This window comes from Malaclemys terrapin, chromosome 6 (assembly GCF_027887155.1).
Source record: "Malaclemys terrapin pileata isolate rMalTer1 chromosome 6, rMalTer1.hap1, whole genome shotgun sequence".
Classification (NCBI taxonomy): Eukaryota; Metazoa; Chordata; order Testudines; family Emydidae; genus Malaclemys; species Malaclemys terrapin.
This window is the reverse complement of record NC_071510.1, coordinates 35,388,573-35,404,200: the sequence shown is the minus strand read 5'-3', so window position 1 is coordinate 35,404,200 and position 15,628 is coordinate 35,388,573. Positions and strand designations below refer to the sequence as shown.

General features: G+C 41.4%; 1 protein-coding gene across 2 annotated transcripts in view; it reads left to right on the top strand.

Moving 5' to 3' along the window:
- The window catches only part of VPS13A (vacuolar protein sorting 13 homolog A), a 283,684-nt gene that overhangs the window by 31,619 nt on the left and 236,437 nt on the right, over positions 1-15,628 (top strand). For both annotated transcript variants that reach the window (XM_054032764.1, XM_054032765.1), the window contains exons 8-12: positions 4,500-4,559; positions 4,812-4,892; positions 6,059-6,116; positions 14,676-14,803; positions 15,076-15,182. In XM_054032764.1, the coding sequence (XP_053888739.1) occupies positions 4,500-4,559; positions 4,812-4,892; positions 6,059-6,116; positions 14,676-14,803; positions 15,076-15,182 (434 nt within the window). The remainder of the gene's footprint in view (positions 1-4,499; positions 4,560-4,811; positions 4,893-6,058; positions 6,117-14,675; positions 14,804-15,075; positions 15,183-15,628) is intronic.

The window sequence follows — 15,628 nt, the reverse complement described above, 5'->3', positions numbered from 1 at the left end:
CCTAATCATTTTTGTTTCCCTTTTCTGAACCTTTTCCAATTCCAATACATCTTTTTTGAGATGGAGCCACCACATCTGCACACAGTATTCAAGCTGTGGGCGTACCATGGATTTATATAGAGGCAATATGATATTTTCTGTACTATTATCTATCCCTTTCTTTATTATTCCCAGCATTGCTTTTTTGACTGCTGCTGCACATTGAGTGGACGTTTTCAGAGAACTATCCACAATGACTCTAAGATCTTTCTTGAGTGATAACAGCTAATTTAGACCCCATCATTTTATATGTATAATTGTGATTGTTTTCCAATTTGCATTTATCAACACTGAATTTCATCTGCCATTTTGTTGCCCAGTTTTGAGAGATCCTTTTGTAGCTCTTCACAGTCTGCCTGCGACTTAACTATCTTGAGTAGTTTTGTATCATCTGCAAATTTTGCCACCTCACTGTTTTCCTCTTTTTCCAGATCATTTATTAATATGTTGAATAGGACTGGTATCAGTAAAGACCCCCGGGGGACACCCTTGTTTACCTCTCTCCATTCTGAAAACTGACCATTTATTCCTACCCTTTGTTTCCTATCTTTTAACCAGTTACCAATACATGAGAGGACCTTCCCTCTTATCCCATGACTTCAGTTATCCATGATTTTGTAAATATTATTGCCAGTGGCCTCTCTATGTTGGTGAATTGATCCCCTCTTCAAGTCTGCCAGGGTGTTTTATTTCATCTCCATCCTCAGACTCTTGTGATGGACACATTCAAGCAGGACTGGAAGCTCATTTAGACAAACTCCAGATAAAGGGCTTGTGGTCTTGGATGGAATCTTGATTACTCATAAATGTATTAAACTCCAAGCTATTTGTTTAGCCTTCAGGACTGTCCTACCCCTTCTTTGAGGTATCACTGTCCAGATTCTAACAAACCGTATGAGGGCGATGAAATATATAAACAGACAAGTGGGGCAAAAATCTTTCTCTGTCTGGAAATGATTGTTTTGTGAGAATGGTGCGTTTTTCAAGTCAGCCAAATAGCTGCCAGGGACTGAGAACAATTTGGCAGATCATCTCAGTAGGAATTGCTTAGTAACCCATGAGTGAGATTTTAAAGACTAAATTCTGAGTCAGGTGATCCTGAAATGTGATAAGTCATAGACTTTTTTTGCTACTGATGCAAAAAACAAGGGACTAAGTTTTGCTCCCAAGAGGGACTAAGTCCAGGCTCATTAGCAGCTGCTTTTCTTATTTGGTGGGGAAAAGTTCTACCGTACTCTTGTTCCCCATTCCGTTAAACCCTGGAATCCTCAAGAAAATACAACAAGAAAAGGCCTATATAATATTGATAACTCCAGTCTGGGTTCATGAGTTTTCGTTTTCTGACCTGATGCGCCTATCAGTCCATCCACTTCTTCCATTTCCAAATGTTCTGGACATAAATTTCACAGAACTATGCTCTGGTACTCTGTGTACATCTAACAGCACGCAGACTAGCTGGTTAAATTCTATTGATAAAAGCTGTTGGGAGGCAGTTTAAGATTTTGGATTCAGAGCAGAAAGTCCTCTGACAAGGCTAACATATGAAGCTCAATTAAAAAAAAGTTTTTCATTGTGGGCTTTTCAGAGGCATATTCAACACTTTAGTCATCTATATATTTTATTTTGAATTACGTGTGTCCCTGAAACTCTCTAGACTTTATTGCTATTAGATTGCATTTGACCATGATTTCCGTTTCATCTGCCAACTGGGGGTCATCTGCTTTTCTCCCTCCCGCCCCCAATCTGACTGACTGTATCAAGATTCCTAAAAGGACTAAGTCATATTTCATTCAATTAAGGATCTTTTTCCTACATGGGATTTGAATGTGCTACTTCTATTATTAATGGCTCCTCCCTTTGAATCTCATGTTACTGTGTCCATTATTCCATTTTGCCATAAAAGTGCCTTTTTAATAGCTATAATTTTGTGAATGAAATACAGGCTTTGATAATGGGTCCTCCTTACATTGTAAGGCTGGGGCTACTCTCAAATCATACCCAAATTTTTTACCAAAAATGTTTGATTTTCACATAAATCAATTTATACATTTGCTGGTATCTTTCCCCTGGCATCATTTCTCTTCTGGGGAGACCAAACTTCATACGCTCTATTTACACAGAGCTATATCATTTTTTCTCTCTAGAATGAAGCAATTTCCTGGATCAGTCAGGCTTTTTGTGGCTATAGGTGGCAAATTTAAGGATCAAGCTGTTTGCCTCTTGGAGGCCCTTGAAGTGGGTTTCAGAGTGCATTAAGATATCCTATGCATTGAATAAACTACTCTTTTCTTGAGGAGTTAAGGCACATTCTACTAGAGCTCAGGTGACATTGGCATCTTGTTGTCGTGGAGCCCCTATTTCTGAGATTGTGTAGGGTAGCTACTTGAAGTTCTATTCCTAAATTTACCAGTTGCTACTCCATTGTGACAGCTTCCAAATCCAGGTGCTCATTTCAGCAGGTCATTATTTACATAGGACTATCACACACACACCTCCTTTAGAGGCAACGGCTAGCTAAACACCTGCAGTGGGATCTCTAAGGACAAATGCTTGAGGAAGAGAGTTTAATTACCTTACAGTAACTGGGATTCTTCTAGATTCTCTTCTCCACAGGAATCCCATGACCCATCCTCCTTACTCACTGATGAAGAGTCCTTTACCAGGATGTTCTGTATTGGTGAAGGAACTGAGCAGTGGTTGGGGCTGATCTACCTGTTCAGGGGCCTGAAGGCATACAGGGCATATGCACGCCCCCAACAGACATTGCTGGCTCAAAGCTTGCGAGCTCGTGCACTGGGATCTGGGTGGGCAAAAGCATCTCAAAGAACTTCAGTTACTGTAAGGGAAATAACCTCTCTTTTGAGTGCCTCTGTGATTTCCCACTTATGGTATTTGGCATCTCTGGTATTAAGCTATGAACCTGAATAGAAAAGATGTGTTTGTTGGGGAATGGAGGAGTGATACCACATTTAAGATTACATCATTTGTCTTTGTAAGAGAGCATGTCTCTTGATCACTTCAGTTTCTTTGCTACTGCAGAGAGTTAAAGGAAGTACCTCATGTGTCTTCCAACTAGTTATTGCATATTTTCATCCAGTTTCTTGTTATAGTTAGTTACATAGTTTAGAGTGAGCTATGTTGAGTTTCTTCCTGGGGCTATGTTGGGACCAGAACTTCACAGAAGGTTCAAAAGATGCACGTCTGGTTCAGTTATATTTCCCAAGACAGATGTCCATGTTAGGTTCCTGATGTTCCTGGGAGAGATTCACATCATAGCCCAGTGCATGATCTGCTGCTGCAACTTCATTTTTCAGAGGAGGAGGGACAGACAGTTGAGGCGGCAATCACACTTGGGGCTTGTCTACATGAACATTTAGTTCTCACTAAGGTGAGATGTAAATCTACCCCACATTAGTCTGCTGTGCATTAACTGTCCATGTGGACACTGCTGACATGCACTAACAGTTCCTTAGTGCGCTTTGATCTACTTCGTTCTGAAACAGCACTATAACAAATACTGAAATAGGATATAAACTTGAAGTACTTGAGAAACAAACACACTTCATTTGTTTGTTTGTTGCTTCCCTCGTGGCAGGTGCTGTCTTTGTTCTGCGAGGCTACTTAACAGGAATGGTAGGCTGTCTGTAGAGCTGCTCTGATTAAGCAGCTTCTGTAAATCATAAATGTGACATTTCCATGTAAATAGAATTTAATTTCATGCAGGGCAGTGCTTAGGGAAATCAGTATGCTAATATACTGTGTGCTAATATAACATACTGTATGCTAACATACATATTTTTGTTTCTAGATACGTACTTTTTAAGGATACTATGTTAAAAACGTTGTAGAAAATTACGCTTTATTTGCTGACAAAAATGCTGTTTGTGTACTGAGTATAAGCTCTTCCCCACAGCACTCTTCTCCTGGAGCTAGCACCATATTGTATATAAAAATGGAGAGTTATCAACAAACTATAAACTTTCTACTGGTCTCAAGCTACTACATGTAGCTACCACCAAAACTACAAACAGGAGCCCTTGAGTACTTTTTCCATAGAATCTGCCTAAAGAATAACAGAAAAAAAATAATTGAGGTCACCCTGCAGAAAACTTCGTCGTGCTAATTTCTGGTTCATGAGTGGAGCATGACAGTCATTGCAGGTATATAGACCTTCAGAAGGTGTAGTCTGATAGTTTTAGTTAAGAAATTTAAAGCCTGGTCTACTTAAATCAGTGGAAAGACTCCTGTAGTAGTAGTAGTTTTTGTAGTACTGAAGCATCCCAGTCATAGGCAGGGGCCCCATTGTAGTAGGTGGTGTACAAACAGATCAAAAAGACCGCCCATGCCCTTTAACTTCAGTTGGTGTTGAGTTAGGCCCATAGTGTATTTTCTCTTTTGTTGTATGGTCTGTTTGACTCTGTGATTTGATTGTACTAAGTCTAGACCTTTTTCCTTTTCAGACCTCAGATCAAAATTGGAACCCATGTTTACATGATGAAGCTACCAAGTTGTTCTATAAGGTAAAATATAGGCAGTGAATGCTATCATTATAATAAAACATTGTCAGAATAGGAGCCATCTCCTGTGGATTTATGCTTTTGCTTGGTAAAAGATATAATCTATTTCTGTGTCATCAAAACTGGAGGGAGAGAGAGTGCATGTCTGTGGAGCATTTGGCTATTTTAATATCCATGAGAAACCTAAAAATAATGGGAAGTACTGAAAGAGATCACAGTGCATTTGACTTCATAAGCATTCTGTTTTATCTTCAGCTTGTACGTCTGGATAACCTTTTTGCTTACTGGAATGTGAAGTCTGTGATGTTCTACCACGGAGGTTACGATGAATCTTTGGTAAGTCAAATATGACATAGTGTATCTAGTACTTCCATGTTTCATGTTGTGAAATGTTCAATATACACCTCTACCCCGATATAACGCGACCCGATATAACATGAATTCGGATATAACACGGTAAAGCAGTGCTCCGGGGGGCGGGGCTGCGCATTCTGGCGGATCAAAGCAAGTTCAGTATAACCAGGTTTCACCTATAACGCGGTAAGATTTTTTGGCTCCCGAGGACAGCGTTATATCGGGGTAGAGGTGTAATTCCTATTCATTAGGGATCCAGTTCTGCTCGAAGTAAAGTCAGAGGCAGTTTTGCCATTTGCAGGATTGGGTTGTATGTTAGTAACTATTCTGTTGGAAGAATATTGAATGTTAGATTAGAATACACAAATGTGTTGTCAGGTTTCAGAGTAGCAGCCGTGTTAGTCTGTATCTGCAAAAAGAACAGGAGTACTTGTGGCACCTTAAAGACTAACACATTTATTTGAGCATAAGATTTCGTGGGCTACAGCCCACTTCATCAGATGCATAGAATGGAACATATAGTCAGAAGATGTATATACATACAGAGAACATGAAAAGGTGTACGTTGTCATACCCAACTCTAAGAGGCTAATTGATTAAGTTGTACTATTATCAGCAGGAGAAAAAAAAACTTTTGTAGTGATAATCAAGATGGCCCATTCCAGACAGTTGAATAGAGACGGGGAGTTGGGTCATTACACAAATTGAATCTATTTCCCCATGTTCACACCTTCTTGTCAACTGTCTGGAATCGGCCATCTTGAAAGCTTATGCTCAAATAAATTTGTTAGTCTCTAAGGTGCCACAAGAACTCCTGTTCTTTTCACAAATATGTTGTGGCATAACTTATTCTTCTCAATCTATCCCAGGTCACTTAAAATTACCAGTGCATTCTGTATAATGGAATGGTGGTTGTTGTTGTTCACTCATTACATGGTTGTTAAAATCTGACATCCTTAATAAAAGGTTTTTATAGATTTAAATAGAGGGCAGACAGACTTGTTTTAAAATATATTCTGGTTTCAAAGGTACTATTTCTTCTAAGCACGTTTAAGAAAATATTTTATTTTATCCTTTGTTATATAAAAACGTTTGTCATGAAGTGAAAATGAAGCTCTCAAACTTTAATTTTTTTTTTTTATAAATAGAATAATTTAAAGCATGGAGTTGCCTGCCGCAATGTGATTCCGGAAGGTTATGATTTTGGTAAGTGTTTCTCTCACTTTCTGTATTTTCAATACTTAACAGACTATTTCACTTTTATTTTAAAAGTACTTTACTTTTAAATGAAAGTTTTACTTTTGTTTAAGATCTTAAAGAACATAGCACACCCATCTATTCCAAAATGCTGATTACCATATATACTCGTTCATAAGTTGAATATTTTTGGTAAAAAAGTGACGCATCAAAGAGCGGGGGTCGGCTTATAAACAGGTCTACACCAAAATTTGATTATTTTAAACTCTATGGAATCATTGAATTGAATATCTAATACATTGTCATTTTGTTTATCTAGAGCATCTGCAGGCATAGAGCCCCTCAGCTCCCTGTGGCCATGGTTCGCTGTTCGCAGTCAATAGGAGCTGTGGGAAGTGGCACGCCACTTCTGGCACCTCCCATTGGCTGGGAACAGCAAACCGCGGCCAGTGGTACCTGAGGGGCTACGTGCCTGTGAATGCTCCAGGTAAACAAAGCGTCCCGACCCACCAGCGGCTTACCCTGACGGGCTAGGAGCCAAAGTTTGCCAACCCCTGAAATATAGGGTTGGCTTATGAAAGGGTGATACAGTTTTTGCTATTTTTACCTAACCATCTTGGGGGGTCGGCTTATAAATGAACGGGCTAACGAACAAGTATATATGGTAATTCTTTTCTGCAATAGAGCTCTATATTATATTTGTATCTTTACATTTGCCACAGCCATTACACCATGTAAACTCCTTCTACAGAAATGTTTTTGCTTAAGAACTAAAATAGACAACAATTATAAACCATACGTTTGATGTCACCATTCCTTGTTCATATAACAGATGAGCTGAATTTTAAAATAACAAAAGCGTTAACAGTAATAATGGATACTTAAATGAAGAAAATACAGCTCTCTATGATGCTGGACCAATAGTTTTAGTGTTAACTAAATTGTATTGAGGGTATTTTTTGGAAATAGGTACAGTAGCAGCCACCCATAAGTGTCAGTCAGTAAAAATGCATTGTTCTGTTAGTTGTATTGTGGTCTCATGTTCATACTTTCTTTTGTACTTCATTTTGAGGAGCATCACTAATTGTAAAGTTAGTCTGTTGTGCAACAGTTAGTCTGTTGCACAAAATACACTTTTTCATACGTTGTCTTTCTGAGAAGTATGCTCACGGTAAATTTGCAGAAGGAAGAATACAACCAAAGGCAAGGTCTGCCTTTGGAGCCTGCAAATGTGAAACGTCAATTTTTGTAACTTCTAAATGTCAACAATACTTTTGGCTATTTTTAGTGTTCAAAAAAATTGCAGTTATAATGTTAACTGGTTACAGGGTCATCAAGGTGAAAAGCTTCATTGAGTCTCCCCTGCTTCTCCCTTCTCTCCACAAAAATACCAGTTTGTAGCTTATTCAGTTGTTCCTACACCTCGTTCTTTTACAGTCGTCCAGGACTGGTCTGTGAGGCCTGCAAACATGGGTCCCCTGGGTTGTGAGGCTGGAAGAGGGACTACTCAAGTAGTTTCCAACAGCTTTAAGGTCTGTTGTGAACTTTTTTCAGACTGTTTGCCTCTCTGTGGAATTATCAGGGCAATCCCTAGCAATAGTGGTGGAGCTCTGAGCTCCCTTGCTGGCACATCAGAGAAGCCAAAGGGTCAAGGAACCTGACCGTAATCCCCCACACCCTCAGAAGCAGTAAAGCCAGGTAGGGATGGAAGGTCATGATGATGTGGGGACTACTACAGCCAAGTTCCAAGCCTTTCTTTATGAAAATTAGGAGCACCGCAGTACTGGACACTGGGCTTCTAGATATGTCCCTAGCAGATAGCAAATAACTGGGATACTTTACAGTAATCTCTCACAAATGGAGGAAGACAGGAGAGACCGTACATGAGAGAGGAAGGATGAACCCGTCTAAGAGTAGAAAGGAGGCACCGTGGGAGACCTTGACACTGAATAGGGGAAGGAGGAGAAGTTGTGAAATATAGAAGGATCAAAGAGGGCAGAAATCAAGTGTAAAGAGGAGCAAATAGAAAAGGAGCAATACAGTATGTGGAAGAGAACAAGAGAGGTGAGTCAAAAATAATTTAGTTAGAGGAGAGCAAAGGAAGAATTTCAAAAGGAAGAGGAGAGAAGATTGATGAGCTAAAAGGGAAAGAAGAATAAGGAAAATGGTCAGATGGCAGGGAGGGGGAAGAAAATGATTGAGTTGGAAAACAAGGTAGAGAAAATGAGGGAGGAAGAAGAGACAGATATGCATAAACTTTTAGGTTAGTTAACGTTACATATTCTCCTTTATCTTATTGTATTTCCATGGCAGATGTTCTGTATCTTCTTGAGTTTGAAAGAAATGTCAGGTGATTTCAATAAGGCATTTGATACAGTTCCACATGGGAAATTATTAGTTAAATTGGAGAAGATAGGGATTAATATGAGAATTAAAAGGTGGATAAGGAACTGGTTAAAGGAGAGATTACAATGGGTCAAACTGAAAGGTGAAATGTCAAGCTGGTGGGAGGTTACTAATGGAGTTCCTCGGATTGGTGTTGGGGCCAATCTTATTTAACATTTTTATTGTTGATCTTGGCACAAAAAGAGTGCACTAATAAAATTTGCAGAGGACACAGAGTTAAAGGTTTTTTTGGTATTGCCAATACAGAGGAAGATTGGAATAACAGACAAGAATCTGGATGACTTTGTGAACTGGAGTAATAGAAAAGGGATGAAAATTACTAGTGCAGAATGCAATGTCATGCATTTAGGGACTAACAACAAAATTTTTGCTATAAGCTGGGGACTTACCAGTTGCAAGCGACAGAGAAGAGAGAGAACTGGGTATATAGGTTGATTACAGCATGTCTGTGAGCCATCAATGTGGCGAGGCTGTGAAAAAGGCTAATGCAGTCCTAGGATACATCAAGTGAGGTATTTCCAGTAGAGACAGGGAAGTGTTAGTACCTTTATACAAGGCACTGGTGAGACCTCATCTCGAATACTGTGTGCAATTCTGGTCTCCCATGTTTAAGAAAGATGAATTGAAACTGGAACAGGTGCAGAGAAGGGCTACTAGAATGATCTGAGGAATGGAAAACCTATCTTATGAGAGAGACTCAAAGAGCTTGGCATGTTTAGCCTAACCAATAGAAGGCTGAAGGGCGATATGATTACTCTGTATAAATACATCAGAAGGATAAATACCAGGGAGAGAGAGGATCTTAAGTTAAGCGTCAATGTGGACCCCAGAACAAATATATATAAATTGGCCATCAACAAGTTTAGGTTTGAAATTAGGTGAAGGTTTCTAACCATCAGAGGAGTGAAGTTCTGGAGCAGCCTCCCAAGGGGAGCAGTGGCGGCAAAAAACCTAACTGGCTTCAAGACTGAGCTTGATACAATTATGGAGGGGATGGTATGGCAAAACTGTCTACTAAGGCGTGTGGCCCATTGGCGACTGCCTGTAGCAAAAATCCCCAATGGCTGGAGACAGGACACTAGATAGTGAGGGCTCTGAGTTAGTACAGAGATTTCTTTTCCAGGTATCTGCCTGGTGGGTGTTGCCCACATGCTCAGGATCTAACTGATCATCATATTTGGGGTCAGGAAAGAATTTCCCTCTGGTCAGATTGTCAGAGACTGTAGGGGTATTTCACCTCCTTCTGCAGCCTGGGACATGGGGTAACTTGCAGGTTTAAACTAGTGTAAATGGTGAATTCTATGTAACTTGAAGTCTTTAAACCATGATTTGAGGACTTCAGTAACTCAGCCAGAGGTTGAGAGTCTATTATAGGAGTGGGTGGGTGAGGCTCTGTGGCCTGCAATGTGCAGGTCAGACTAGATGATCACGATGGTCCCTTCTGACTTTGAAGTCTGAGCGTATGAGGGTGGCCATTTTGAGTGTTAATATAATTCTTCACTCTGGATTCTGTAGACTTGGCGAGAAGGTAAAGAAAATAACCTAAAATTCACCAGTATGTGCATATGTATCCCTCCAGCAGATGCTTTTGAAGAATTATTTAAAAAAATCTTCAGATGTTGAAAACTACTCAAATAGGTGGGCTGCACTTCTGCAACAGATGAGGCTGGTATTGGTGTTGAAAGTAACCCTAATAATCATCTTGCTTGTCTTCTCCAAAATCTTAAAGCTAGCCCTGTCTGTAAATGCTACATTGCAAAGCATTTGTGGCTGTTATGGTCTGTCATGGCAATGATCCTTTGAAAATACAAGTTTACTTCTTGTTGAGGTTGTAAATTTTCCAGAGCAGCCATGTGGTCTGTCTTAAAGAATGGTAAATCTTTCAGCTTTCTGCTTAGGTTTCTTTCTTGAAAGTGTTCTCACTGGGTTTTGAAACTTATACTCTATTCATTTAACATTTTGCTATGGTTGAAAATTTTTTGGTGTCTCTTGGCAATCACAATGGCATAACCGTAACAAATATGTTTTAACTGTACGGAGATGTTTAGCATATGTTGTTATAGATTATTTGATACTGCCATGAAAGATTATCGTTCTGAATGAATTACTACCTTCCAAAAGAAAGTAATATACTGTACAAAAATAGAATAATTTTCTGGTATTATTTTAGGGTTACCATATTTGCAGAATCAAAAAAGAGGACACGGGGGGGGGAGGAACCCTGCTCTAGCCCCGCCCCCATCCACTCCCCCCCACTTCCCACCCCCTGACTGCCCCCCTCAGAACCTCCAACCCCCCCTGCTCCTTGTCCCTTGACTGCCCCCTCCTGGGACCCCTGCCACTAACTGCCCCCTAGGACCCCACCCCCATCTAAGCCTCCCTGCTTCTTGTCCCCTAACTGCCCCCTTCTGAGAACCCCCACCCTAACTGGCCCCCTAGGACCCTACCTGTCCCTTGACTGCCCCGACCCTTATCCACACCCCCATCCCATATTCACACCCCCGCCCCCAGACAGACCCCCGGGACTCCCATGCCCTATCCAACTGCTCCCCGCCCACTGACAGGACCGCCAGAACTCCCGACCCAGCCAACCCCCTCTGCTCCCTGCCTGCCTCGACCCCTCTCCACACCCCTGCCCCCCCAGAACCCCTGACCCATCTAACCCCCCCTGCTCCCTGTCCCTGACTGTCCCAACCCCTCTCCACACCCCTGCCCCCCTGACAGCCTCCTCCCCCACCCCGAACTCCTGACACATCCAACCGTCCCCTGACCAGGGCCGGCTTTAACAAGAGCCCAGGAATCGGGCTGCCTTCTGGCCGGAGTTGCGGGGGTTGGGGCTGGGCTGGAGGTGCTCGGCCTGGGCCGGGCCGGCCGCCCTGGGGCCCGAGCCGGGCCGGAGCCGCTGGGGTCAGGGCCGGTGTGCTCGGCCGGAACCGGGGCCGCCACCCTGGGGCTCGAGCTGGGGGTGCTCGGCTGGTGCCGCTCGGCCGCAACTGGAGCTGGTGCCCCGGGGCCCAAGCCAGGCCAGAGCTGCTGGGGCCGGAGGTGCTCGGCCGGGGCCGGGGCCGGGCCAGCCGCCCTGGGGCCCAAGCCGGGCCGGAGCCGCTGGGGTCGGGGCCGGGCTGGGGCTGGCCGGGGCCGGAGCCGCTCGGCTGCGCCCGGACTGGGCCGCGCCCGGACTGGGCCGCGCCGCGCCTCCCCGGAGCCCTCCTTCTCGCGTCCCCCCCGCCCCAGCTTACCTGCTGCTGCCCGCCTGCCCCTGCTTCTTTTCAGACTTCCTGCCAAGATCTGATTCGCGGGAAGCAGGAGAGGGGGAGGAGCAGGGGGGCGGAGTGTTTAGGGGAGGGGAGGAGGAGGAAGACAACTGCGGGGCCGGGGGCATGCTAAGGCTGCAGGGGATGGGGGGAGCTCAGAAGGGGCTTTGGCTGCCGAGCAGCGCCACTTTTCGATCTATAAATAGCCGACCGGGGGGAAATCGTGGACATTTTTAGATTTTTAGAAATCTCCCCCAGACGGCTATTTATAGATCGAAAAGCCAGACATGTCTGGGCAAATCCAGACATATGGTAAGCCTAATTATTTATCAATCAATGTTACTTGTGTTGAGTCCTGGTGTCTTATGCTTATGTCATAGATATCCTTCGAAAACTGCTTGAAACTGTATGTACACAATCTTAGCTTACTGTAGGAATTTAGAATAACAAAGGAGATGATTCTTTCTCTGAATACCCTAAATTCTCCTTTGAGTGGCTTCTGCGTATTCCCACTCATGAGATGCACCGGCTGTGTGCAACTCCGATGTTGTAATCTGACCAGCAGTGCCTGTTGGAATGCTCACGTGCCCCTTCCTGTTTGCTATAAAAGGGAGGGCATTGCTCTCCAGCCATCTCAGTTCCTTCCACTTGCCAACTGTGATGGATTAGAAATGACTCTGGACCTTGGGTCCAGATCCTTCTTTTATATAGTGCCAAGAAACTATCTGTTTTTTAGATAACTTCTACTGTTTTTTAAATAGTTACTGTTAAGCAGTTACTTAGTATAGGGTTTTATTAGCTTAGTAACTTAGTTTTTATTATAGATTACTTAACATTAATAAGCTTCGACTCTGGACTAAGACCTCATGGTGGATCTGAAGATCAGATAACTAGGCTTCAAATGCTGCGCCTCTTGCTCTTTGCTTTTTCCAGTGTTGGATGCACAAACATGCTCTCTTACCTGCCTCAGAGAAGGACATTCACCCTCCAGGTGTTTCATCTGCAGCACATTTATCCTGAGAGCATGAAAGGAGAGACAGAACAGGTTACAAGCCATACTCCTTCAGGAGGCCAGCAATTGGACAGTATGGTTGGCTATGAGAGAGAGCATAGACCAGCTTTGGTGTCAAGTGAATTTGTGGACAAGACTAAATGTCATAATGTGTTGTCAGTACTGAAATCCTCATCAGATCCATCTTCTAAGAAGTTAATTGCAAAAGACCCAAAACTTGTGGATCAGAAATCTGAGCCATCAATGGAAAACTGCCTCTATGAGCAGAGCCAGTCCACAAACAAGAACTTCCTTGGCTCCTGTTGCAGCAGAACAAAGTAGAGGATCATTACCTGGCAGTAGAGCTAAGAAGCACCTGGTTGTGACAACGGATCCAGCTGTAGCACCAGTTCCCAGAGACCTGGATCTTGTATAGAAATCATAGTATCGCTAAGGACTCAGTTCTCAAGACACAGGGAAGCGGCAAAGAGTGATATTGGATGTGTGTATCAGTTCTGATCCTTTTACTCCACCTCCTATAATGAGACTAGAGCAAATCCATTGCTCAGATGCCTCTTCCTTGATTAGATCTAGAGAGTGAAGATCTACAACAGAGATCTTCTCCAGAATCAAATGTAGCAGAAATGGCTATACAATATAGCTTTTTGTGGTTTTGGACTCTGTGTAATATAAACAATCTTTAGAAAAATTCCATTCAAGTGGAAGAAATTATCTTTAGTATAAATAAGGTATAAATTACATCTCTGTTTTAGCTACAAGTAATTAACATCTAAGACTACATACCAGAGTGGATAAAAAGTCTTACCCCAAACATAGCTTTTTAAAAGTAACCTACAAATCTCACTGAAAAATGTGTTTGAGTGCCCCCAACTGCCAGTTTAAGTGAGGGGTAGGCAACATGTTATAGTTATGAAGGAATTTTGTGAAGAGATTTGCAGGTCACTGTCAAATGACAAGATTAATAAATTAATTGGATGCTATGTACAATAGTTGGATGTTGGTATTCACATATTTAATGCTGTTATCCTGGAACCTTCACTAAGGCCCCAGCTGTGCAATTGTATCCACAAAGGTGCCTGGTTTTACCTATGCAGATGCAACTTGCAGAATTGGGAGCCAGATGATGAATAGAAACCTGCCCTGAATATTTAGACAGCTATTCGTTTTCTACTGCTCCTCCCTAGTACTTCCCTAGTACTTTCCTGGATCCTGTGTAAATATGATGTAGATGTTTACTTAGACTTAGATTTGAAGCTTGAAATGTCAGTAAATCATTCACCCTTTAACAGAAAATGACAGAGTTTACCAAAGTTTGTTTTCATCAGTTGTCAGTATTTCATTTTCTGACACTTTCAATTTGCTGAATTGAAGATTAAGTGAAATTAATATCCGTGCAGATACATCATACCCGAAGCAATGAATAGCCTTGTTTCTATAATATATGGGTGCAAATTGAGATCACCAGTAAAATTTTAGAGAATAGTACTTGTCATATGGTAATAATTGGTGTAGTGAAATAAATATTATGGTTGAATGCTTTTCCTAATGCAACAGAGAACTCAGCATCATAAGAGGCAAATAAAATTTGTTTTGCTGCAAATTAAGATTACTTCTTGAAATTCCTGACTTGTGATTCTGTTGAAGAGAATTTTGTAAAGAAATTCTCTTTCAAATGTCCACTGGTTTGGGGTTTGGCTCAGTTCAAATTGAGTACAGTATACTTAAGTTGCCTTAATGCAATTCTTGTGTTCTGAAATGTGGTGTTTCAAGTGAATGGCATGATGTAACTTTCAGTGGTGTCTATCCTGTATAAATATTAGACTGTATTAAATAACTTACTTGTTTTCACATTTGTTTTGTGTAATTAACACTTTTTTCTAAAATTCTGTTTTCTAGTATTCCGTCCAATTTCCGCTAAAGCCAAACTCCGTATGAATCCTCGATCTGATTTTGACTTTTCTTCACCAAAAATGGACTTAGATGTAAATTTACAGGATATAGCCATTGAGTTCAATAAACCACAGGTAACATTTCTTTGTGAGATTCAGTTGTTTGATTCAATAAAAATATCAGTGGCTTTATTAGTCTGGAACGTCTTCTGCAGAGTTTTTCAGAAATAAATAGTATAAAAACTTTCTGAAAAAAATGTTCTATTAAAAGGAACCTACTAAATTAAACCTATTTGAACCCTATAGTGTGCTTGATTTTAAACAATACTGCTTTGGAGACATTTTGGTTTATATTGTTTTAGTCTTGCTGCAAATTATAACATTTTGACTTGGTATATCTTGCATAGTACTTCAGTATTATGGAGCTCCTTGAGTCTATTGATATGATGACCCGAAATCTGCCATACCGGAAGTACAGACCCGATGTTCTTTTGCACAACAATGCCAAGATGTGGTAAAATCTCTTTTAAATACATTTTTATAAATTGTTTACTTGAAATAATTTTCTGATGATAGTTTTCCTCTTTAAATGAGAGTGTGTTGCATAAATTCCCCACAGAAATTTTTGCTTACCTGAGTTTTACTTTATACATTTTGTAGATCTACTTCTCCTCCTACACTCCCTCTCCTCCTTCCCTCCTAAGTTAGCTTGTGGCATCTTGAAGTGTATCGTGATTTTAACAGTGTATCACACTACAAGTTTTTATCTGTTGCCATTGCAGCTTCCATGAAACTGGCAATACATTGATTCTTGTCCATTGCAATATACTTTTAACTTACAAGGGAGGAACTGATCTGAATGGATATGTGATGATATAATGGGCATGTATACATCCACAAACCAAAATGAATTCATGCAAACTGCTTTCCTTGAATATGTCAAGGCCAACAGTAAACCCA